Source organism: Acomys russatus, chromosome 25 (assembly GCF_903995435.1).
Source record: "Acomys russatus chromosome 25, mAcoRus1.1, whole genome shotgun sequence".
Classification (NCBI taxonomy): Eukaryota; Metazoa; Chordata; class Mammalia; order Rodentia; family Muridae; genus Acomys; species Acomys russatus.
The window spans coordinates 45,682,887-45,708,014 of record NC_067161.1 but is presented as its reverse complement, the minus strand read 5'-3'; the positions used below and the strand labels follow the sequence as shown (position 1 = coordinate 45,708,014).

General features: G+C 45.5%; 1 protein-coding gene across 5 annotated transcripts in view; it reads left to right on the top strand.

Annotated features, from left to right (window-relative positions):
* Positions 1–25,128, top strand: part of Arhgap44 (Rho GTPase activating protein 44) — a 157,172-nt gene that overhangs the window by 70,290 nt on the left and 61,754 nt on the right. For all 5 annotated transcript variants that reach the window (XM_051168217.1, XM_051168214.1, XM_051168216.1 and 2 more), the window contains exons 2-4: positions 13,632–13,671; positions 14,310–14,414; positions 21,740–21,816. In XM_051168217.1, the coding sequence (XP_051024174.1) occupies positions 13,632–13,671; positions 14,310–14,414; positions 21,740–21,816 (222 nt within the window). The remainder of the gene's footprint in view (positions 1–13,631; positions 13,672–14,309; positions 14,415–21,739; positions 21,817–25,128) is intronic.

Below are 25,128 nucleotides of genomic sequence, written 5' to 3'. Positions count from 1 at the left end.
TAAGGGCTGTGTCAGCAAGGTCAGTCTGTGCAGGTCCCTCGGTCACCAACTTTCTGTCTTTTTCTTGATGGCAAACTTCCTTGCAGAAAGGGTTTGTGGCAGTTTTAGTTTTCTGGAGTTTCTGCTTTTGGCCAAACAGGGGAAGCTTGGGGAAGGCTGCTTCCCAAAGTCTTACTTCGTCTGTGCTTTGTTCAAGATATCTTTGTGACATACCAGCAGATTTTGGGTATCCTACTTTCTTTGTGTGTGTGTGTTGGGGGCATGGTGCATAGTCTTATTCCTACAGTGCTATGGCTTGTCAATTGATTCACACTTGAGAAAGAAAATGGACTTACTGGCAGGGAGATAAACAAACATCAGTGTCCACCTCTTGTCCATAAGGCAACATGATGGGTCACAATAAGACACCATGGGCTCTGAAGGGGTCTGGGAGAGAGGGGAGGACAATAAAGATAAAGCCCTAGGGTGCCAGGATCACAGTCTGGATCTGTACCCTTCTCCTGTTTTGTGTGGGTGATGAGGAAGTGCATCTTCCTAACAAATGGCAGCCTGATCCATCCTCTACATCAGCAGATTCAGCCAGCGCTGATTAGAAACTTAAAAAAAAAAAAAAAAAAAAAAAAAAAAAATCCCATCCCTCCTGAACATATTCAGTGTGGTGGTTAGTTGTTTTGTTTTGTTTTTAATTTTTGGTTATTATTTCCTAAGCAATAGCACAGCAGTGGTATAGCAGGTCCTCAGTAGTCTGGCAGTGATGAGACACACATGAGGCTATGTGTAGGTTCTGTGCAGACACTGTGCTATTTTCCACGAGGGCCATGTGTGTCTGCATGGTGTGGAGAGCCTCCCTGGACTCAGCCCCCATGGGTTTTGAGGAATGACCGATGACATGTTGCTCTTTGGTCAAAATGTCAAAGGCACAGGAAAGGAGAGATCCGCCTGGGTTGTGGCGGTATGCTTACTGGACTGCATCATCCCCACATTCCTGATTGCAGGGTCCCAGGGCCAGGCTTTCCTAGGGAAAATCTGCAAGTCACACAAACAGGCACTGGGTATTTGTCATCTTCTATGTCGCAGAGTTGCGTCCCGAAGACCTATATTTATAAGCCTCTTTTCGCTGGCTGTAACCACAAGTTTATTTTTACAGCTGCGCCCAGAGCCATGGGCCAGAAAAAGACCTTGGAGGCTATTGATCCATCCTCACACATGGAAGAGATGCCTCAGCCCCACCCAGAGGACCATTCTCCAGGAATCACGGAAGATGCTGATCTGTTCTGTTAGTCACTAGATGGGGTGACACTGTGGCTCTCACAAGAAGCTGAGTCTTTGAGCAGAGGGACAGTGTGGCTAGGGACAGAGCACTCCAAACTCCATTTTGTGACTCTGTGGTGGTGATAATTCACATTCAGACCACATAGCCCTCAACCCCCAGAACACCGGGGCAACAGCTTTAAGGCAGAGCACAGAGATGCCCCTGTGTGGGCTGCCCCAGCTGGTCTCTGGTCAGGCCCTGCAGTGAGTCCCTGGTTGCATAGTCAAGCCTTAGGACCATACATGATTTTCTCTCACTTCCTGGTTTGGAAACCCAAGCTCAAGATGTCAGCTGCCCTATTCCCTCTGTGGCCTATCTCCCCTTGTGGGTGGGGTCTTCTTAGGCTGCATGGATTGTCTCTCTCCGTGCCTGTCTGTCTTTGTCTCCTCTTCTGGGCAGAACTCCAGATGCAGTGGATCTAGCAGCACCCTAACCCTGCTCTTAATCATGCCTTTAAGGACCTTGTCTCCTAATATAGTCATATTCTAAGGTACAGTTAAGGCTTCAATGTAAGGGTGGTGGGATATGGCATAACCCCTGAACATAGACCGCAGTCAGCCAACACCAGATATATATATATATATCCAGAGCCATTGGAGAGAAAGCCCTTTCTTTTCCTACCCTGCTCCAACTGTCATAAACAGAGAGATGATAAAACCATCTGAGAGACATCTTAGATGCACAGGAGGGCTGGGAACAAGGCTCAGTTGGTAAAGTGCTGGCCGTGCCAATGGGATGACTCGAGTTTGCATTCTCAGCACCCATATGGAAAAGAGAAAAGCTGCATGCAGCAGCATAGCCTAGAATCCCAGTGCTATCCGGGCAGAGGCTAGAGGACCGCTGGGCCTTGCTGATCATCAACTGCCGGAAAACCAGCGAGGCAGATTCAGGGAGAGACCCGGTCTCAAAAAATAAAGGGAGAGCAATAGAGGAGCACACCCAGTGTTGACCTCTGGCTTACACACACACACACACACACACACACACCCATAAACCGATGTACTTGCGTACGCTACACACAAAATATATACCCACAAGAGAACAAAAATTACAAGGGCTAGTGATGTAGTTTAGTGGTAAAGTATGAGCTTGCTGTGTGTAAATAAGCAAGGCCCTGCCTTCAACCCTCAGCTCCTTATTACAAAAATAAAAATAAAAAAATAAAGAACAACATAGTTATTTGGAGGATGGAAGAAATACGTACCTAACTATTCGGATAGTAAATGCCAGGGCACCTGGGGGTTAGACATCTTCCTCTGAGAAGGAGAAATATTGAACAAGGACAGGAAAATGCCCCAGGAAAGGTTCCTGCTGTCTGAAAAGTCCCAGGGAACAAGGAAGAGAGGGTAGGATTTGGGTTAGAGACTGAAGGTAACACATTCGGCTGTTTTATAAACTACACGAAAATTCTCATTTTAACCTACTACATGAAAATTCCCATTTTAGAACTAGGTTTGAGGAAAAAGCTACAGTACTTCAAAGCTTCATTTTTACAAATTTAGTCCTTTGGTAAACACTAGTGATAGGATGTTATTCTAGTTCGGTTTATTAACCTATCACACCAAGCATGTAAGGTGCTTCTTTTGTATTGTTTTTATGCATTATTTATGCATTGTTTTTTAACTTTGACACCCAGCTTAGCCATCGCTGTCTTAGCCATTCCTCGTGTGTGCACGGAGCATTGGGTACACTCTCTTCCTTGCACTCCTGCCCCTCCACCTCTCAGGCAACTGTTTGCTTTACCTTGGGATTGACACTCTGTAACCGTGGGGCCTGTCCCCGTTCTTGGCTCGTGGCCGTCTTCGCCATTTATGGTACAATACACACACTGTTCATTGTAGAGGAATTGGGAATTTTAAAGCAGCAGAGGTCTGGCAGTTAAGATGACATATGTCTTAATCTGCCTTCTTGTGTATATGCCTATGTGTGCCCCTTCTTAACAAGGTGTTTATTTATTTCCGCTGTCTATGTGTGAATGATTTGCCTGTATGTATGTGGACTGTAAGAATGATGTACCTGCAGGACCAGAAGGTATCTGCTCCCTTGGAACTCAGGCTCCAGATGGTTGTAAGCCACCACGTGGCTGCTGGGCACCAGTCTTAGAAAAAGTTACTATTGCTGTCATGAAACACAGTTACCAAAGCAACTTGGGGAAGAAAGAGCTTATCTGGTTTACACTTCCATAGCAAAGGAAGTCCAGGCAGAACATCACGCAGGGCCGGAACCTGGAGGCAGGAGCTGATGAGCGCCCGTGAAGGAGTGCTGCTCAACTGACTTGTTCCTCTCGACTTCCTCAGCCTTCTTTCTTACAGAACCCAGGACCCCAAGCCCAGGATGGCCCCACCCACAATGGCTGGGCCCTCCCACATCAATCACTAAATAAGAAAATGCCTTAGAAATGCAGCCTTAAGATATTATGGAGGCATTTTTTTTTTTTAATGAGGTGCCCTCCTCTCAGATGGCTGTGGCTTATGTCAAGTTGACACCAAACTACCGAGCACAGAACCAAACCGCTGATCTTCTGAGAGAGCAGCAGGTGGTCTTAACTGCTGAGCCATCTCTCCAGCACTCTTCCTCTCAGTATATACACTGGTGTATAGCCTTTTGTATTAAAATGTTTTTCACAGCTATACATGTGAGATAAATGACATTAAATTTTGCCACCTAACTGGAATAGTTCATGCATTGAAGACGTCCTTTTTAGGTTCTTTAAGTAAATGGACCTTTGTCCCCAGATCTTTCCACTGAATTTACTTCCTTTCTATACCTCAAAAGGACATTCTTCTCCTGCTAGTTTACCCACACCCGTCACATATACATAAGCAGGCACATGTGCACACACATGAACACGAGCACACATGCACATGCTTACACAGTCACACATGACAACCACACATATGCTTATACATGTATGTACCTGTACACACACACACACACACACACACACACACACACACTCACGTGTGTATTTTAACATCATTTGTTTCTTGCCAGCAATTCTCTTATACCACCTTAGACCTCTCCACAGTCGTTACATAAATAATGTGAGATCTGTTAACTCCTGTTCAGACCTGCCCAGGTTGGCCCAGTTTCTCATGAGAGGCTTTGGTGAGCCATGCTGGTTGAGAATCTTCTCATTCATTCCGTTGCCATCTCTGCCTCTTTCTATGTTCAGCTCTTTCTTTCCTGCCATCCCTCTCTCATCCCTTCCCTTCCCTTCCTTTCTCTCCCTTAAAAAAAAAAAACTTTTTATACATTAAAAAACAACAACAACATGATTTCTATTCATCCTATGCTGGAATAATCATAGTATTTCTTTGATACATTATCCATAGCTAGATTCTTAACACCTAAAGTCAACGTGCCTATAATTATAGTAGTTGGGAGGCTGGGGCTGGAGGTTAAATTTGAAGTCAGCTTGTCTGCACAGAAAGATTGCTGTCAAAAGGAGAACAAGCCAGTGCAGCCATGTACAAGTTACCCACCACGGGCGTGTGGAACAGGGTTCCATTCAGTGTGGCAGGAGAGCTAAGATTAAAACACGGTTTGTATTGCAGGACTTCTCAGAACCTCTGTGTTTCAGTACGACTCCGTTAATGGGGAGCTTCGCATTCAGCCTTTTCCTAACTCAGTTCTCCACAGAATTGTTTCCTGGAGCATCTTGGGAAGCTGTCCTTTCATGGAAACACTTTAGGTAACCATTAAGACCAACCACCAGCAAATATGTATGAAACTGTCACAATCAAGGTGTCCGTGGGTGGTGTCAATTGTTCTTCCAGGCTCATAAATAGAACAGAGCACCAGTTTTGGGTCAGCTTGTTTTGATTTTAGTCTGTTGAGTGTGAAATTAAAAGAAAATCAAAAAGTCATGACTTGTACCCAGTGTCACCTACACAGTGCCTGTCACCACAGTGACTCATACCTTGTACATGGTGGGGAGAGCTTGGGCTGGATATGAAGTGATTTTTGTCTTTTATGTAGGAAGCTGAGGCTGAGACACAGCTTTCTGTGCACAGCCTGGTACTGGGCCTCTTTGCAGAGGCCAGTGCCTCCTGCTGTGCCCTGGAGGCCAGGACAGGGCAGCACTCCCCCATTGGCTACCTGGCCTCCTTTGTCTCTTCCAATTTTTATGAGCGTTTTCCTCAGGCAACCAGGTGTGCGCCACGATTCTTCGAGCCCCACCTGACCTTCAAATTAGTTTTGAACCCCAGATTCTAGAAGCAGACTTGAGCAGACTGTCTCCTAGGAAGGGGAGTACTGGCCGCACTGTCCTGTTTGGAGTACTCTATACTTCTTGAACTGTAATAGACATCTCTTTCCTTAGATTGCGAGTGTGGTCTTCTATTGACCAAAGGTTCCTCTCTTGCTATACCTATTATTTATAGTTTTGGTCTTCTTATATTGTTCCAGAGTTCTTCTATGGTGTGTGTGTGTGTATGTGTGTGTGTGTGTGTGTGTGTGTGTGTGTGTGTGTGTCTGTCTATGTTCACATTTACATTTTTTTTTTAATGGAGTGACCTCTTTCTTCTACCTTGTCTTCAAGACCTGATATTCTCTTCCAGTTGACCCAATCTATTGCTGAAACCTTCGCCTGAGGTTTTTGGTTTTTTTTTTTTTTTCCTCTGAATTTTTCATGTCATGTTTTATTTCACATTGAAGTATCTTCAGAAATTCTATCTTTTTGCTAAATTTTATATTCATGTGGTCAGTTATTTTTATTATTTCATTCAACTATGTTTTATGGCTTTAATTTCAGCATCTGTTCATGTGCTTCTTGAGGTCCTTGAACACATTAAATACTCTGAGACCATCTTCTCATCCCTTGTCCAAGTGGCTTTGCTCAGGGAGTAGTCATGTTTGGTGGAAACCTGTCTTCTTGGTCATTCGTGTTGTCTGTACTTTTGCAGTGGCTCCTTGGAATCTAGAGTTAGGTTGGTGGAAGTGTCTCTTCGTATGAAAGCTTCGTCTCCCGGTTTTTGAGTTTGGTTCTCTGTTTCCTGGTTACTCTTAGTTCTCAGCTTGTAGAGTAGGTGTGTGGGGCTCAGGGCTCAATTCACTGATGCTGTGCGAATGGGCTTTCAGAAGTAGGGCTCGGTGACATTTCTAACACAGGGAGCAGAGCTTTGGTAGAAGTAGAAGATTCTCACAGCCGATCCCTGGGAGTCTGGAGAGTGCTCAGGACTTTTCTTCTGACATCAGGAGTGGGTGGAGTGACAGGCATGTCTGGGGATGGGAATGGGGAGCCTGCCAAGGAGGATGGGCTATAAGGCTCTCAGGCAGGCTGGAGCTGTGGATGGAGTTTTTACTACAGTTGCTAGGATCTGAACTCAGGCTTATGTAGTAAGTGTTTGTACCCATTGAGCCATTTCCCTAGGCCCCTCATTAAGAGATCTTATTCATTTTCAAAGTTTAAAGATATTCTTTGACAACTTCCTATATGTACATAATACATTTTGATTATTATATTAACTCTACGTTCTCTTTTCTTATCCTTCTACTGACTGTGGAACTGACCCCCCCTCATCTGTCCTTTATTCCTAATGACACCTTGAGTTTAGTTAGGGTTGCTTCCACATGCATGCTTGTGGTACAATTTACTAGATTGTAGGTAGGTAACTTAACAATGGCTGTACCTCTGAAGAAAAGGACTTCCTTGTACCAGCAACCATTATCTGCCTCCAGCTCCTTGGCTGAGTTTTGGTGGTTTTACTAGGCCTTATAGTCATATGGTAATGCTGATGTCCACTCTTGTGCAGGGAGCCACATTTGCCATGAGCTCATGAGTGTAACAGCCATGTCATGTCCAGAAGACAGCATAAGTGGCTGCGGATACAGATCTTTTACTTTGGGTCTGGCAGTCAACAGTCACTTATCCGCAGCATTTGGAAAAGTTATGAGTCTCTACCCTGAACACTTCCCACTGCGCGCGCGCGTGTGTGTGTGTGTGTGTGTGTGTGTGTGTGTGTGTGTGCGCGCGTGCACACACACACACACACACAGCTTCTCTGGCCAAGGCTGAGAGCAGTACTAAGCTTTGGGTATCAATACAAATGTTTGGCAGTTTGACAGCATGTGCCTTAGCAAAAAGCAGTAGTAGGTTCACTCCTACGGCCAATGACCAGCCCAGCCATGGGTTTCTCATCAGGTTTATAGTATCAGGCATAAACTCCCTTCTGTGGAGTGGGCTTTAAATTTAATCAGGAAAAGGTGTTCCCTCCTGTATTAGTAATGGTCTCTAAAATAATACAATGGATGAAATGAATATTTAGATTGGCTTATATGATGTGCTCTAGGAAATCCAATGATGGCTTGTCTTGTACTGGAGAGAATCTGATTCATGCCATTTGTATTGATACCCATAGCTTAGTGCTGCTCTCAGCCTTGGCCAGAGAAGGTGTGTGTGTGTGTGTGTGTGTGTGTGTGTGTGCGCAGTGAGAAATGCCACGAGTCTCATCAGTCTCAATCTGGTGCTGAAGACCTGGACAGTTTCCTGGAGAGCTGCTCGTTTTCAGTCTACATCAGAAGCCCAAAGATGGTTCTAAAAGCATCAAAGGGATGCTACAACTTCCGGATAGATGCAGTTGCTGTGAGAGTGGGAACAAGCAGGCAAAGAACAAATTTCCTTCTTCCATGCCTTTCTATCTGGCTGCTCCTGGAAGGTCCTACTCTGTTTAGGGTGGGTCTTCCCATTTTAAGTAACACGATCAAGAAAGTTCTGTACGAGAGTACCCAGTAGCATGTGTGCTAGTTCATTCCAGACCCAGTCAAGTTGACAGCCATCGCACCTCCGAAAGCATTCATGCCACTAGTTCTTGCACCAGTCGGTATATCATGAAGGGAAGGCCATTATTGTAGCATGCAATGTCCACTTCTGAATAAGATCATTGATGGCTTTTTTAAAAATCTTTTTTTCTTTTTTATTTAATTAATTTATTCAGATTACATCTCAATTGTTATCCCATCACTTATTTCCTCCCATTCCTCCCTCCCTCCCACTTTCACCCTATTCCCCTCCCCTAGATCTAAGACTGAGGAGGACCTCCTCCCCCACTACATGGTATTAGGCTATCAGTGAATCCACACACATATAGTTACTTGATTTCTGACAAAAAAAAAAAAAAAAAAAGCCAAATCTATTCAATGGAAAAAAAGATAGCATCTTCAACAAATGGTGCTGGTCTAATTGGATGTCTACATGTAGAAAAATGCAATTAGCCCCATATTTGACACCATGCACAAAACTCAAGTCCAAGTGGATAAAAGACCTCAACATAAAACAAGAGACACTAAATCGGTTAGAAGAAAAAGTGGGAAAGAGCCTGGAACACATTGGCACAGGAAAAAACTTCCTGAACTGATGGCTTTTATTCTGCAGTAGCCTACATAGTATATTTTGGCCATGAAAGCTAGCTAGCAGGGAGAAAACTTCCAGGTCAGTTCCAGTTTGACTTTCTATGTCCCACAACCAAAGTGTATAACATCTTTAGAAATGAAGTCTTGCAATTTATTTATGTCATTGTCTTAGTTAGGGTTTTTAAAATTGCTGTGAAGAGACACCATGGCAACTCTTATAAAGGAAAATTTTAATAGAGGCTGACTTACAGCTTCAGAGGTTTAGTCCATTATTATCATGGTGGCATGCAGGCAGACAAGGTGCTGGAGAAGGAGTTGAGAACTCTACATCTTGATCCACAGGCAGCAGGAGACTGTACCACATTGGACCTACGAGACCTCAAAGCCTGCCCCCATAGTGACGCACCTCATCTCTAATGTTTTTCCACAAACATATTGGCGCCTTTTTAGGCTTAATTTCTTTGCCACATTAAATGAATTTTAAATTTGGGTTTTCTGAGCATTTCCTGATTTAATTAATTTCATTGTACTGATTTTGTGCCTACCTACCTTTTCTAGATGCGTTATATAATCCTTTATTTATGGTGTTTTGAATTACTTTAAGGTAAACTTAACTTCAAAATATGTCTATTTAGACTTTCCATTTCAGATTTAGAAGTCTACTTTAAGAACAGGCATGCCTGTAATTCTAGTAAAAGTAAAACAGGAACATTAGCCCTCAAAGCCATCTTCAGCTATATTGAGGGTGTGTCTCAAAACAAATAAATAAACACATAAATATTCTGTTTCCGTTGTGCACTGTTGGATAGGGCAATCTGTCTGACTCTCGATTACACAAGAATACTTTTATCATATCCTCAGAAGGAATAAGGCACTTTAGAGAAAAAAAAAAAACCCAAGGATTTTCCTTTTTGTATTTTTCACAAACATGCATTAGATTGTGTTAAATATTTCTCATTGACGAGATAGTCATGGTTTTGACATTTAATTAAGCAGTATGATTAATTATACTGAGAGCGCATCTGAGGTGAGACCATGTGTACATTCTAACGGCTAATCTCACTTGTTTACAATGTTCCAGTTTATTCTACAGTGTCATTGCTGAGATTAACTACATGTCTTTCCTTGTACTGCCCTCTTCCAGTTTGGGACTTGTGATTTAAAGGTGACATGTCCTCCATTGGCTCATGTACTTGAACAGTTGTTTCCCAGCTTGGTGGGGCTGTTCTGGAAGGGTGTGGAATCTTTAGGGGGTTGGACTGGCTGAAGGAGATGGCCCACTAGAGGCAGGCCCTCCCTCGGGTGTTACAGCCAGGCTCCATCTCCTGTCTGTGCTTTGTTCCCTGACTGCAGACCCTGAGCTGATGCCTCCCACCCCTGGGTCCATGCCTTCCTTGTCATGTAGTTGGCATATAATAGCAGTGACTAATACAGGCGCCAACTGACACCTGTTTTGATTATTTTCCTATTATTAATAATAAAGTAGTTTGTGAACATTTGGAGGGATTTTTAAATATATATATATACTTGTAAGTCCCCCTTGGCCTTCTGTTTTCCTTTGGGAGAGATATTTAATCAGTGTCTGAACAGCTTCTGTGTTGATAGGACTAGCCATGCTTTCTGTTTACTCTTGAGTCACTTTTAACGTGCTTTTGTTTTTCTGAACCTTTGGTTCAGTTTGTCAAAATTGTGAGTCCTGTCATTCCAGATTCTTATTTCCCTTTTCATCTCTGCGGCACCTGCTTGTGTTCTATATTGTTTTTCTGTCTTTTCTCTTATTTTTGTTTCCCAAATGAACATTTTAATGATTTGCTTCTTTTTGTTAGTCTCTTTGAAGACATAACTTAAGTGATTTTTTTTCCAGTTTAAGTTCTCCTTATTTTCTTTCTTCTTTATTGTTGTTTATTCTGTTTATACTTTTCAAGTATTATTGCATGTCTTATAAGATAAGCAGGTGAGAGTGTATACTTTACTTTCTTGATAAGATGTATTTTGTTCCTTAATTGTAAATATTTTAACTTTTTAAACACAAATTCCTTTAGACGTATATGCTATTTAGAAGTCTTTCCAACTTTGCAATTTAAGGGGCAGAAGGATGGGGGCGGTATTCTTGTATCATAGGCTGGCCTCAGACTTTTAGGTCGCATAGAATAGCCTTGAACTTACAATCTTCCTGATTCTGCCCCGTCGATGTCAGGATTACAGATGCGTGCCGCTACTCCCAGTGCCAAGGACTGAACCCAGGGCATTCTAGACAAACACTCTACCAACTGAGCTATAGCCCAGACCAATATATTTTCTCTTACAATTCCTCTTGTTCTTTATTGCAATATAAAGTGTGTTGGGGTGGAGAGCAGTGCCTGTCTTTTCACACTGGTTGAGAAGTGCTTCATAGCCTCATCGTCTGTGGTATCTGGACACAAATCCTTGTGTTCATGAGCAGAGTTCGCGCATTTTATTTCCGGATCTTGAGTTTAGGTACGTCTATGAGATACATCCTGCTGCTTTACGCTTTCAAGTCCCTGTATCTTTTTTGTCCCTCTGTAAAAGAACAGGGGATGCCTTCTATCATCTCGACATGTTTAGTATCTCCCGGAAGTTTTGTCAGCTTACTTATTTTGTGATCCGTACAAGTGCGGGGGGGGGGGGGGGGCTGTCTCTGACATGGACTCGGTTGCCTGCGTTTAGATCACTTGCCCTCAGCTGTGCTGCCTTGTCTGCCCTCAGTACAAGAGGATGTGCTTGGTCCTGATGCCACTTGACACGTGTGTGTGTGTGTGTGTGTGTGTGTGTGTGTGTGTGTGTGTATGTGTGTGGTGTGTGTGTGTGTGTGTCTGCTATCTGTAGCTCTTCCTTGGTAATATTTTGTTGATATTTTTGTCTCTCTCTCTCTTTTAAGTACTAGGGATAGAACCCAGGGCTGTGTGCCAGGCAAATGCTGTACCACTGAGTAATAGCCCCAGCTTTTTTGTGATTATTTTAATAGATTTTTTTTTAATTTCTGACTTTGACACCCTGTATTTAATTTCCATATCATTCTGTTATCATGTGATTTGCAAACATTTTTCTCCCTATGGGTTTTCTTTTATCTTCTAACAGGACTTTTCATAGAGCAAAAGCTTTTCATTTTGCTGGAAGTCTAATATGTCAACTCCTTTTTAAAAAAAATACAGAATGCTTTTGATGCTCTCTTAGAACCCACGGCTCTAATGAAGGTCACAGGTATTTTTTTCCTGTGCTTAAAAATTCCACTTCTTTATGTTGTGTTGAAGCCTGCAGTTTATTTGTCATCGATTTGTATAGGTGGCACAGGGGTAGGATTCACACCTTGGCATGTTGTATTCCATGACAGTTTGCTACCTTCTATCTTCAGCCCTGGATAGTCTTTGTTCCTTTTTCAGGATTACTTGGTACTGAGTCTGCATCTATTTCGGGCTAGCACACCCTATCCTTTTGTCAAAGCCGCCCTCCTGATTATTTAATTTTAAAATTGGCTCATGTGAATGCCTTAACTATTTTCCTTTCTAGAGCTTCGTTAGTTACTTCCCTTCTCCTGCATGCCACTGTCCATGTTGGCATTGGCTTGTTTATCTCCACAGCACAGTCCATTCCTGCTGTAGCTCCGGGCTTACCTTCCTTCTGAGGTCAGCTTAGGGAAGGGTAGGCACCTTCATTCTGTGGAGTTCTCTAGTTCACAGGTGTCCTATGTCTTCCCCCACTTGCTCTCAATACTCTGTGGGTTCTTTCGTAAGCACTCTGTACTTTGCTAGTATGCTGGTTACATTTCTGTTGTGGTGATAAAACACTGTGACCACGGCAACTTGGTTGAGTTTATTTTGGACTTATTATTGGAGTTTATTTGGACTTACGGTTCCATAGGGTTAGAGTCCATGATGGAGGAGTGAAGGTAGCAGGAGAAAGAAGCTGAGGGCTCATATTTTGAACTTCAAACTTGAAGCATAGAGAACAAACTGTCACAAGTCTTGAGACTCTCAGAGCCACCTCCAGGGCTGTACTTCCTCTGGCAAGGGCACACCTCCAAACCCCACCCAAATAGTGCCACCAATGGGGATCAAGAATTTAAACATCTGACCCTATGGGGGACAGTCTCCTTCAAACCACAACACCTAGCTTGCAGGCTCTTTATGTCGTTTGATAGATGGACACCTAAGAACTTGGTTATTTGAAACCATTGCTAAGCATCTGTAGACAAATTATGTTTGTATATTTGTCTTATTTCATGCAGTCTTGCTGAGGTGTTTTGTTTGTTTGTTTTTGTTTTTTTTGGATGGGGCCTCACTATGTCACCTTGGCTGGCCTAGAACTCTGTGTAGAGAAGACGATCCTCAAACTCAGAGATCTACTTGCCTTTGTCTCCTGAGTGCTAGGATTAAAGTCAAGTGCCACCATGCCTGCCTTGCTGATTTTTTTTTTTTTAAAACGGGGTGGTGTCTCATTTTCTGCATTGATTATGTCATTAGAAACTAGGATCCTAATACTTGATGGTGGCCAAGCCATGGCAAAAGTCTCTACATTCATAGCTAGGATCCAGTACTGCCTTTGTGTTTGCTGTTCATTTGTTGTACCTTTGGAGCTGGCTATTTTTGTTTGCTCTTATGGGGCAAGCCTGAGTACATGGCTGTGGCAGTCTTCTTAAGGAGAATATAAAAAGTCCGTTTGTTGTCCTCGGTATTGGTCCCAGTCTGTGGTGGGACACTCCAGAGCACCTTGAACATGGTGCTTTGCTGGTATGGCGGTTAGGTAGTGGATCTGAAAGATTCTAGAGTTCTCTTTATCTTTGCCTAATAAGAGTTTCTGCTGCTCATGTCTGCTTCTCTGGAGTTTCTGTGAGAGAAAAGTGGGACCTGTCATTAGACCCTGCCCTTACCTAAGTATGTATATATGTATGTGTGTTTGTGTAAATATCTACATGTATTTCTGACTGCTTTCTCCATTTTCCCTCTAGGGCAGAAAAGACTGAAGTTCTGAGTGAAGATCTTCTCCAGGTGGGTTGTCGCTCACCTTCCCTGCTGGACCTTGAAGGTGTTTTCCTCTGAGATGAAGCCCTTCTCTGTGCAGTTTGCATGCCTCTGCTGCTCCCATACAGACTATTAGGGGGGGAAACTCTGTTGTTTCTGATAGTGTTTCCAGTTTGCCGCCTCCTCCCCCCGACCCCCAATATATAACTTCATGTCCATAGTTTCAACAAACCACATATTGAAAATACTGGAGTGAGATGCTTCTGTACTGAGCATGTGTAGACTTCTCTCCCTGCTGTTCCCTAAATAAGGCTATATTATAGCTGTTGGCACAGAGTTTATATTGTGAGACGCACAATGAGTAACCAGAGGCAATTTCAGATACTTAGGGGTGTGTGAGGGTCATATGCAAGTACATTTATTCAAGCATGTGGGGGGCTTGGTATCTGAGGGTATCCTGGAGCTAATCTCCCTAAGATACAGGTGTAGGTTAGATTCTTGGGGGAAAGATTCAAAGAGTACCAGGGGAATCCTGGGACTATGGCCACCCTTCTTCCAGCTGTGCAACAGTAGGCATTTTCTGCCCGGAAATCCTTGCCCCTATGGTAACAGTTCACCACTGTCTACTGACCTCCATCTCTCTGCGCCTCCTACTGTCTCTGCAGGTGGAGAAGCGCCTGGAACTGGTGAAACAGGTGTCCCACAGCACACACAAGAAGCTCACCGCGTGTCTGCAGGGCCAGCAGGGAGCAGAGGCCGACAAGCGCTCAGTAAGTGCCCTCTCTCTGCCCAGCCCAGGCAGCCTTGAATCTGCATGCTGGCACCCAGGATCCCACTCCCAGGGCAGTCAGGTGCTGCGTCTGCTCACGTGTCTGCAAGCCAAGCAAGCAAGCCTTGGTGCTAATTTCTGTTAGACTGGAGTTCTTACTCTATAGCCCTGCCTGAAGCATCACCCTCGCCAGCCAGGGTGAGGCCCCCTATCTGGCAGGCAGCCAGGAGGACTTCAGGACCATGCTGAAGTGCTTTAAGATCCTAGCTCTGAGGGACGTTACCCTCCATCTTGGAAGTTGTCTCCGCTGTGTTGAGGCAGCAGAGAATGCCTGCTGGCTAGAGCTACTCCAATGCTCTCTTTTCTGCTGATTTCAGGAAGAGCTGGCATCTTGAATGTGCTTATTCTCAGCAGTGATTGGTGGATGCACCCTTTCTAGTCTTTCCTCTTCACCTCCACCTCTTTCAGTTCCACCAAAGAGCAAAAGTTACTTTTAGAGCTCTGAGTCGTGCATACGTGCCTGTGTGCATGCATATGCGTACATGTTTGGTGGTGGTGGGGTTGGGAAACACTCTCTCTCTCTCCTCCTCTCTCTCTTTCTCTTTCTCTCTCTCTCTTCCTCTCTCTCTCTCTTCTCTTTCTCTCTCTCTCTCTCTCTCTCTCTGTGTGTCTCTCCCTCTCTCTCTCTCTCTGTCTCTCTTGCTTTCTCTCCCTCTCTCACTCACTTGCCCTCCATGCCTCCCTCCCTCCCTGCCTCCCTCCTTCCCTTGGTCTGGAACTTACCAAGCAGGCTAGGCTGACTGACTAGGAAGCCCCAGGGATTTGCCGGTCTCTGCCTTCCCAACCCTGATATTTTAAGCATGCATCACCAACCTAGCTTTTATCTGAAAAAGAAGGAAAAAAAAAGTTCTGGGTATTGAACTCAGAACCTTGTGTTGCCAAGGCAAGCACTACAGGCTGTGCTGTCTTGGTTTATTATGAATGTTTTGCCATCTAGGATGGTATTAATTAGTATTGATTGCCAGCCTAACAACATCAAGAATGATCTAGGAGATGGACCTGGGCACGCTTGTGGGGATTATCTTAATTGCACTGAGGTGGGAAGACCTGCCCACTGCAGGCACCGTTCCCTAGATGAGATCACGGGCCATAAGTGCAGCAGCTGAGCATTCATGGCAGCCTGTTCCTGACTGTGGATGCCATGTGACCTTGGCTTCAAGATTCTGAGGTTGACTTACCTACAGTGATGGTCTACGCCCTGGAATACAGAGCTGAAGTAAACCCTTTCTCCCTTAAGCTGTGTTTTACGGCAGATGGCTTTTCTCCTCTTCCTCCTTCCCTGAGTTTACATCTGCGTTTGGTGTCTGTTGGATTCCTTTTCCACCTGGAGTCGTGCTGGCTTCTGTTTACAGTGGTCCTCCTGAGCCCCTGCTTATGTTAGCCTTGGCTGTATAGAGTCAAGGATGAATGAACGTGCCCCAGGCTTCCTTCTGTCCACTGCACAAATGTGGCCGAGCGGATTGCTTTAGCTTTCATCCTCTTTCTCATTTGCCCAAAACACTTAGAAGTGTTTGGGTTTCAAATATTTAGGATTATAGAATATCCGTGGTATGCTGAGATATCCTGGCACTGAGACGTAAGTCTAGGCATGAAATTCACTGGTTTCATGTTGTCTGTCACACACAACCTGAAAGTGGTGTTATTTAATATTTTGGTGCATCTCTGTTTTCACTGCAAGTGTCACATATGGCCAGGTGGAATTTTCACTGGTGGCTTCTGGTCAGTGTTCAGGAAGTTTCAGATCTTGGAGCCCTTGAAGTTTGGGGGTTTGAGATTGGGTCTGCTCAAACTCTGTTGTCAGTAGGAATCCCTTGTGTATTATATAAACAAGACTTCCTCAGCTCTGGAAAATATCTATAGACAGAATCATATATGTGTCAGGAATTTTAGTAGGCTGACTCTGAGCAGTCCTAAAGAGGACCTTGCAGAATGCCTTTGGATATGATCTCCCTTCACCAATGATGCCCCAGTGTGGTACTCAGAGTGTTGTCCTAGATAGGGACCCGGAGCTCAGGTGACCTTTGACCCACATCCTTCCATTTGAGAGTCAAGCATGCTAACACACACTTGCAACCCCTACTCTCTGGAGGTAGCAAAAGGATCATGAGCTCCAGGCCAGCCTTGGCTACATAGTGAATTTGAGGCTAGCCTTGGCTACATAGTAAGTTTGAGGTCTGGCTGGGCTAAGGGAGGCCCATTGACAAACAGAACAAAATGAAAAAGGCCAAGATTTAATGTTACCACTGGAGACTTGACGGCAGCCTTGGAGGGTGACAGGGAACTGACACTAACATAATTTTCTGGGCTAAGAATTACCTAACGTGTGATGTTTTTAACTGGGTTGGGAACTCTGCAAATCCCCTCCATTTAGCAGTGTTGACTTATCCCTAGAGCATTTGAGATGTGTCCTAGCCAACAGGAACGAAGGCGGGTGAGAATGGGAGAATGGCTTTTATCTCAGCACCCGGGAGAGGGGGCCAGGCCAGGCTTCCTAGGGACACATAGGGCAGCACCAGGGGTGGTTAGGAAGTGGGGGTGAAGAGTAAGCAGGAACCTTTATCTTGGTTTCTGGGAGGAATGAATGAGGCAGGTGGAAGGTTTCTGGGTGGCGTGAGCAATTTCAACAGATTGTAAGGTACTAGGCTGTGCCTCATTGACTGGTGACATGACTCCCGGTGACATGGCTGGACAAGTGAATCATGGCCAGCAGAGTGCCTGGGAAAGGAGATGGTGGATTGATTGCTTTGCATGTGGAAAGCATGTTCTGGCTGCGTTCTATATTATGTCTAGGAATCAGTTAGGCCTTAAGTGTTGTTTCTCTTCTCCTTTAACAATCAGTCCTGAACGCTATGGCTGCTTGTCCGTGCAGATGGGCAGTTTCTACTGCCTTGGTGGTGAGAGGAGCATTATCATCGTGGCTGCCGAGCTCATCTGGGTTCCCCGTGCGGGATGGAGAGGAGCGAGGATGTGTATCACATTTCTGTTTTGCATCCTTTAGTCCAGGCCAGTAGCTGGTTAGTTGACAGGGGATAGGGCTCTAAGCTGTGCCTACCTTATGAGATATGGTATTTCTCCTCTTTCCCTGTCTGTCACATAGAGTAGTGTATGTGCCAAGAAGCACGTTCAGCTGGACTCCCACCCTGGAAGGCCCAGGTTAGAGGTGAGCAGGTGCTATGATGGGGCATCAATGACATGGATTATATCTTAGTGCTACTGAGCAGGTCACTAGGAGTCCCACAGTAGGAAGTGGGCTTGTGACAGACATACACAAGATGGTCAGACCTGAGGGATGCGGGGCCTGGAAGGAGTGAGATGTTCTTCAGAAACTAAAATGTGTTAAGAGCAAGTAAGCCTCAGATGAAGAGGAGGCAGAAGCAGGGGCCTCAGGGGATTGGGTTACACCTGATAGGTCAGGGCTAGGACTTGGGACCTCATCCTTAAAGGTGTCATGGCATCCCACTTGCTCACCGCTGTGGCCATGATAGACGGGAGGCCCAATTAGACATATATGGGCATGACCTAGGTGAAGCCACAAGGAACAGGGCAGCTGGAAAAGCCAGCCTACCTAACGGATACCGCCGGCAGAGTGTTGCGACCCTGCTCTGAATGGGTAAAGAGTGCCAGAGAAGAGGGACCTGAGTGGCCACTGACTCTGTAGAGCTGAGGCCATCCGGAGGGAAATATTGAACTGAGGAGACTAATGGCCTTTGAGTCAGGAACCCAGGACCTGCAGGGTTAGAAGACCTCCTGGGAGGACCTGGCAAAGGTCTGCCCGCTGGCTCCAACCTCCATCCCAGATAGTGGATATTATTCTTCCGTTCCCAGAACCCCTAGGCAAGTACACCAGAAGCCCTGCTACCTCTTCCTCTGAATTTCCATTTTGGTTTGGCATGCACCCCCCCCCCCCAGTCCCTGTGGTTATCATCCGATGGTGGTTCCCATCACTCTCCTCCCTCTTCGTGTTTCGTCTCCTACCACCTCCTAAGCAGGTATTTAACATGGGCATCAGATGAAGCCACTGTCCGCCCCCTTCCCTGCTCCCTCCCCCTGCCCCCCGCCGTCCCCAAAGGTCCCATCCATTGTGGAACAGAGGAGTCTGAACTCTTTCCTGAGTCTTCCGTCTGTCCATGTTTTTGAGCTCAGCTGTTGCTCCGGTCTTTCCTACTCCAGCTGCCCTGATGTGTTTCTGAGCACTGCACCCTCTCGGATTGCGCTGACCTCCCTCTGTGTGTGGTTCTTTCCAGTGACTTTTACTCATTGCTATTCTCAGACTCCACCTTATCATCAAAGATGCACCCCAGGGCACAGGCTCCTCCTCTCACACAGCCCATCATTTATGGCTGAAGCATCACACTCACCGATCTCTGCAATGGTTACCAAGCTCCATGGGAACAGGGGTCTGGTCTCCACCAGCTGTGTTCCCAGTGCCTAAAACAGGGCCTGCCACATGGTAGGCGGTGATTAAAAATAGACCGATGTCAGGAACAGACAGTCCATGAGTATTTGAGGCACAGGATCTGCCTGACATACTAGCCCACCAATTTAAAGTACCAGGCAAGTTAGTGAGAGGGCTCTGAGGCCAAACCTGGAGTCTCCGGTGAAGTAAAGCTGCGTCTTCACCTTGCCAGACCTTGAGCAAGTGAGTGACTTCATAAGCCTTAGCTCCTTCATTTGCAAAGTGGTGATAATGTTTGTGCAGTTTAATGAGGTAGTGTTTGTAAATGAGGCCACTGTGCTCTTTTTGTGCGAGTACCAAGGAGTTTCAACCTCTGCCTTCTTAGCAAGGCCCTGGCCTAGCCTCAGGTGCCCATGGAAAATGACTATGGTCTGAGCACGATGCCTTGGCCTTTAGGGGATTAAATCACACAAGCTGATTTCTAGGACTGAAAACTGGAGGACAGCAGGAAGCAGTTTTCAGAGTCGCATGAGAGAATACAAATACAGATGTGTGTGGGGAACGGAGTACATAACAGGGAGATTTATACCTGAGTCATCGTACAAGCCATGCCTCTTAAGCCCAGGATAATTTTAGAAAGAACAGTAGTTTCAGACATGACAGACTGATACATCTGAACCTGGGGACATTATGTCTTTTCTTGTCTTGCTCTCCAGATTTTACCTGAACTCCAGAGCTGGGGACAAGCTAATTTTAATAGCTTATCTTTGTCCCTGCAGACTGCCGACTGGCTTGAAGTCTGCTACAGATCTATTCACTCACCAAGAATCAGGGCCAGCCTGGATCCTTGGCAACAGAGGGAAACATGTTTCGCAGCTGAGTGCCCTTATATGTGAAGTGGGCCTTGCCGGAGGGCAGGAGAAAGCAGATAAGACCTGGGTGACGGGCAGTTGGCAGGTATGAGGTGGCTATACAACCTATGTACGTGGAGCCCTTGGAATTTCTTTAGAAGTAGAAGTGAGCTGTTGTAGCCTATTGCTGACACAGCCCATTAACATCCATCCCATCTGCCGCCTTTTGGCATGGGCTGCCCAAACCCTCTGGACTCGAAGCTACCAACTACTTCATTTACTGTTTTCGTTGCCCCTGCTGGCCTCCTTCTGATTTCTTGATTCCTAAAGGATCTACATGAATAAAAAAACATCAGTTTTCTTTTTGTTACCCGCAACCCTCCCCGCCGCGCCTCCCGGTCCCCCCCCCCCACAAAAACTTCTTCCTGATCTCAGAATCCAAGCCCTCAGACTCACCTCCACCTCTCTCCTGGAGGGACAGCTAAACTATTAGTAAAGGGCTTTTGCAGATATGTTATCATTCACTTAGTGATTCACATAGTTTTTAAAAACGAAGTGGAGTCAGTTCTCGATGACATAATAGGAAATGCTCTGAAGGACACGTCTACGTAAGCAGGGGGACAAGACCCAGAGTGAGGAAAGATGTGTTGCTTAGCAGCCTTGTTGCTGTGGGAAAGCATCTGACAGAAGCTACCTCAGGGGAGGAGGCTTGTTTTGGCTCATGGTTTCAGGGGGTATGTGTCCATCGTGGGGAGAAGGCATGGCTGGCAGCAGGGGTTGTGCTGTGACTTGCTCACATGTCAGAGGATCAGAATGCAGAGAGCTTGGGCTGGAACTGCGGCTGGCCTGTAACTCTCCAATGTCTATCCCTGGTGGCCTGAGCCCACTGTTACATCCACCATCCCGTGACTGAGAGGTCCCACAGCATCCCGGAACAGCGCTACCAGCTGCAGCCAACTATTCACACACAGGAACCTGTGGAGAAGAACACTTTACTCTCAATCATAGCGTGTACTAACATTTGTGAGGAAAATCGCTAGTAAAAATGAATGCGCACATGCAAGAATGAGATATGGCTAGAATTTTAATAGAAGGGTGCATAAGAATCTGGGCACCATCATGGCATCTGAAGGCCGAGGGATGTCCTGTCATACAGATACACAACATTCTCTTAGCCCGTTGATGCTTGAATTGTTTCTACCTTCTGGGTCTTTTACGGAGGCTGCTAGTCACACTGGTAACCATGCGTTTGTTCTGATACTTGCTTGCACGTGTACCTGGGAGTGGAATGATAGCTTCCGTTAGCCTTTAAGCTGCTGCCTAACTTTGCCACCGTGAAGGACTGTTTTAAGTTTCCAATAAGAATGCCCTTCTAGGGCTGCAGAGATGGCTCAGCCATTATAAGGCTGGGCTCACAGCCAAAAATATGAGAATGCCCTTCTACACATGCTAAACCAATGTTTATCTTCTATGTAAATAAGTGTTAAATAGAGCCATCCAAGTGGGTGTGAGGCGTGATGGCTCTTCGTCTGGGTGGCTGATTGGGGTTCCTTGGTCACCAGTGAGCAGAAGTGCCTTTTTATGAGCTGCCTGGCCTTTGTAGTACACTGCAACTGTGTGTGAACATTTTTCTCTGTTGAGTATCTGCCATCTTGCTTTTAAAATGGGGTGAATAGACTTATCAAGAAAACAGTTGTTTGGGGGAAATGGATGCATTGCTCAGTCCTCTGTTGACATGGTTTTGAAGCAGTCTGCCTTTTCCCTTCTCTCTTGTTTTCCACTCATCTTTAAAGTGTAGACGGTGGGCTCATTTTTCAAAGTAGCACACGGGTTACTAATTTTCCAAATTTTGTCATCTCTTAAGTCTAAGCCATATGAGCACTTCAAGATTAAACATGTTTTGAAGTCAGCATGTTCCACAGCTATATTAATAAAATATCTTTTCAAGTATTTGGCTCTGTCACTTCAGAGGACACGGATGGAAGGTTTTCAGTGTAACATTTTTTTTTTCCTTTCCAGAAAAAGTTGCCTTTGACGACTCTGGCTCAGTGCTTGACAGAGGGGTCTGCGATCCTGGGAGATGACACGCTTCTCGGGTAAGGTGACCCCGTGTGTGCACTTGTCCTCATCTGTAACAGGGGGACCAAGACTCCTCACAGAGCACCAGGTGACAGGACTCTAGCACGCAAGCATGGCTCTGGAAAGCCTCACTTTTCTCTCTCCCTCTGCCTCGAGAAAGCCCACTAGATTACATTTCAAAGCTACACACCAAAGTCTGTTCTCTTATTTGGCCACTTCCTCCTCCTGTGGCTGACTACCGAGGTCCAGCTATCAAAGTATTGAAGTCCAGCAATCAAAAGCCCCTTTGGCTCACCTAATTAACATGCTCAATTAAAATTAAATACCTCATTCTAACACAAGGTTTCCCCCTTTATTTTTATAAACCTCCATTTTCCCATAGGCCACACCTGCCTCCTCTATCTATCTAGAGGCAGGCCATTGTTCCTCCGGGACAAATATCCCTTCTCTCCTCCCTTGTTTCTTTCCTTCTCCCTAGTCCTCTGCCTCCTCTTTGTCTCTTACTCCCTGCCCTCTGCCCCTCTGGGGCAAATAAATCACCTTTGTTCTGGGAACTTGGTCTTGGGGGTCCTGAGCCAATACCAATGCTTTCCCAGGCTCATCTAGTTCTGAGTGGGAAAGGAGATGTTACTATGAAAAAAATCAAACCCCTCAGCCAAAGCGCTGTTGTCAGACCGTGAGGCTAAGTCCCCGTGGGGAAGGGAACGTACATCTGGTGACGGACAGGGAGACCCCCGGGCTCAAGTGGAGCAAAGAGTTGCCGTCCATCAGATGCCGGAACAAATGGCGTCCCCAACAAGACAAGAAAGGCTGATTTGGAGGTGAATTCACAGAGTATCCAACACTCAGCCACCAGTTCATCACTCCAAGGAACAGGAATAACAGGACAACATGGAAGAAAGTGCAAAATAACAACTAGAGTGAAACAGTGTAAGGAACCAAAAACGAAGTGCTTGACAAAGGAAGGTAAATCATGTGGGCAGACCTGAATAAACAAAAACCAAACCCAGAACTCTTTAAAGCAGGAAGTGTATGGCTGGTCAGTCTTCGCTGAGCTATGGTGCAGACTCCACACCAGTGGAGAGCCGAAGAATTAGAAAGAGGACATGATGAGGTACGAACCGAAGCTGTGCACCCTGTTACATCGAGAGGCACGGGCACTGCGCAGGCGCCTCGTCTGTCTAGAGGGAATCTCCAGGAGGAAAGGGAAGAAGGGAGGTTTGCAGTTGATGCTTCTCAGCTACAGATGAGAAGACAAACAAGTCTCTAAAATGAAGGAGCATTAAAAGTTCTGTAATCTCTACCAAGATATTCATGATTTAAAGTCAGCCAAAGGAAAAAGATGACCGCCTCTAAGAGCATTAAACCAACAGCAGACCATCTGAGCTAAATAAATGCGAGGGAATGGTAGAGGATGTGTTCAGGTACCGAGTAAGATTTCAAGAAAACTGGACTTCTATGCTGAATGAAGCCATTATCTAAGAATAAAGGGATTTTTTTTTCAGGCATAGAGTTAATACTTGCCGAGCAAACTGGGAGGTTTGCATATTGAATAGGCTGAGGTCTGATGAGACGGACAATGTCCAGAGGAAAACAGCAAAGTGTGAGTAACTCAGAAGAACTTGAAGTCTCAGCGTTGTAAGGGAGGAAAAGATTTATTTCCCCCTCGTCTTCCTAAGCACCTGGGCCAGGCCCTGTGATTAAGATCAACAGCTGAGGGCTGGAGAGATGGCTCAGCGGTTAGGAGCCCTGGCTGCTCTTCCAGAGGTCCTGGGTTCAATTCCCAGCAACCACATGGTGGCTCACAACCATCTATAATGTGATCTAATGACCCCTTCTGGCCTGCAGGTGTACATTCAGGCAGAATACTGTGTGCATAATAATAAATAAATCTTAAAAAAAAAAAGATCAACAGCTGACTAGGAGAGCAGACACTTTCCCCTGGCATGTGTAAGGCATGCACATGGAGTAGTTAGTTCAGCAGTGAGTAACCGGGTGAAAGGACGTGGGCTTGTGCAGCATTCTGACAAAAGAGTAGCGGTGTGAGAAGCGATGACAGGACCAAGGGAGAGGAGTTTCTTGGGTGGCAGATTGTGGGAAGGAAAATATGGGTAGGAACAGAAGGCAGGAGTAGATGGCAAAAATTACCACGTGGGTTCCCGAGGTTCTGTCTTGGGGTCTGGAGGCATCTGGTGAGTAATTTCTGCTCTTCCAGGTAGGAAGAGGAGGTGGAATTTACTGTTTGTAAATCTATTTCTTGCATTTAGATGTGGTGGGAGAAAGACCCCACTTTTGATTTTTTTTTTAATTTGCCTTCACCTCAAAATAATTCTTATGCCAAAGTGGCATGATCTGGGAGGCTTATTGCACTATCCTTCAGTGTAAACAAAATACAAGCATTAAATTAATAAAGCAACAGTGTAAGAATGATTAATTTGGTGGGTAAGAAAATACGCCTGGTAAAACTCAACCATTAGTAACAACAGGAGGCACTGGGGAGGGAGCACTGTTTTCAGATCTTCTATTATTTGAAATGAAGGTAGGATATATTACCTTTAAATTTGTAGTGTGTGTGTGTGTGTCTCTGTGTGTGTGTGTGTGTGTGTGTGTGTGTGTCTGTGTGTGTGTGTGTGTATGTGTGTGTGTCTGTGTGTGTGTTAGACAAGCAAAGAGAATTTGAAGCCAGGTGTGGTGGTTCACACCTGTAATCTCAGCACTCACCAGCCTGAGGCAGGAGGATTGATGCAAGTTAGAGGACAGTCTGAGGTACCTCATGATTTCCAGACCTGCCTGGGCCACACAGCTTGAGACCATAAGAGATCTGTGATGCCTTCAAGGGGACAACCTTGAAAAGAACTACCGATGCACACATGGGCAGGAATAGAAACAGACAGGAGACGGAAAGTAAAACCTGTCCGCAGAGGAGACGGTAGATCAGAAGCAGTGGGTGAAGGAACCGTGGTTCGGATGGAAAATGTCCCACGCGGGCTCATGTGTTCGAACATTGGCTCTCCCCCATCTGGTGGCTTCTGGTTTGTGAACCTTTGGGAGGTTGGGTCTAGCTAAAGGAAGAGACACTGTCCAGGCGCGCCTTGAGCATTGTAGCAGGCGCCGCTCTTGTCTTGTCTCCCTGCTTGTGCTGAGATATGAACAAGCAACAACTGGTGCTGCTTCTGCCTGAGAGCCCTGAGCTGCCTGCCTGCCCCACCAGGATGTGGAGCCTTTCCAGCCCAAACGTGAAGGTGTTTCACACGAGGTACTTGATCAAAGCAATGAGGAAAATAGCTAACAGAGGAGGCGGTGGCACTCACTTTGTGTGTCCTCAGTCG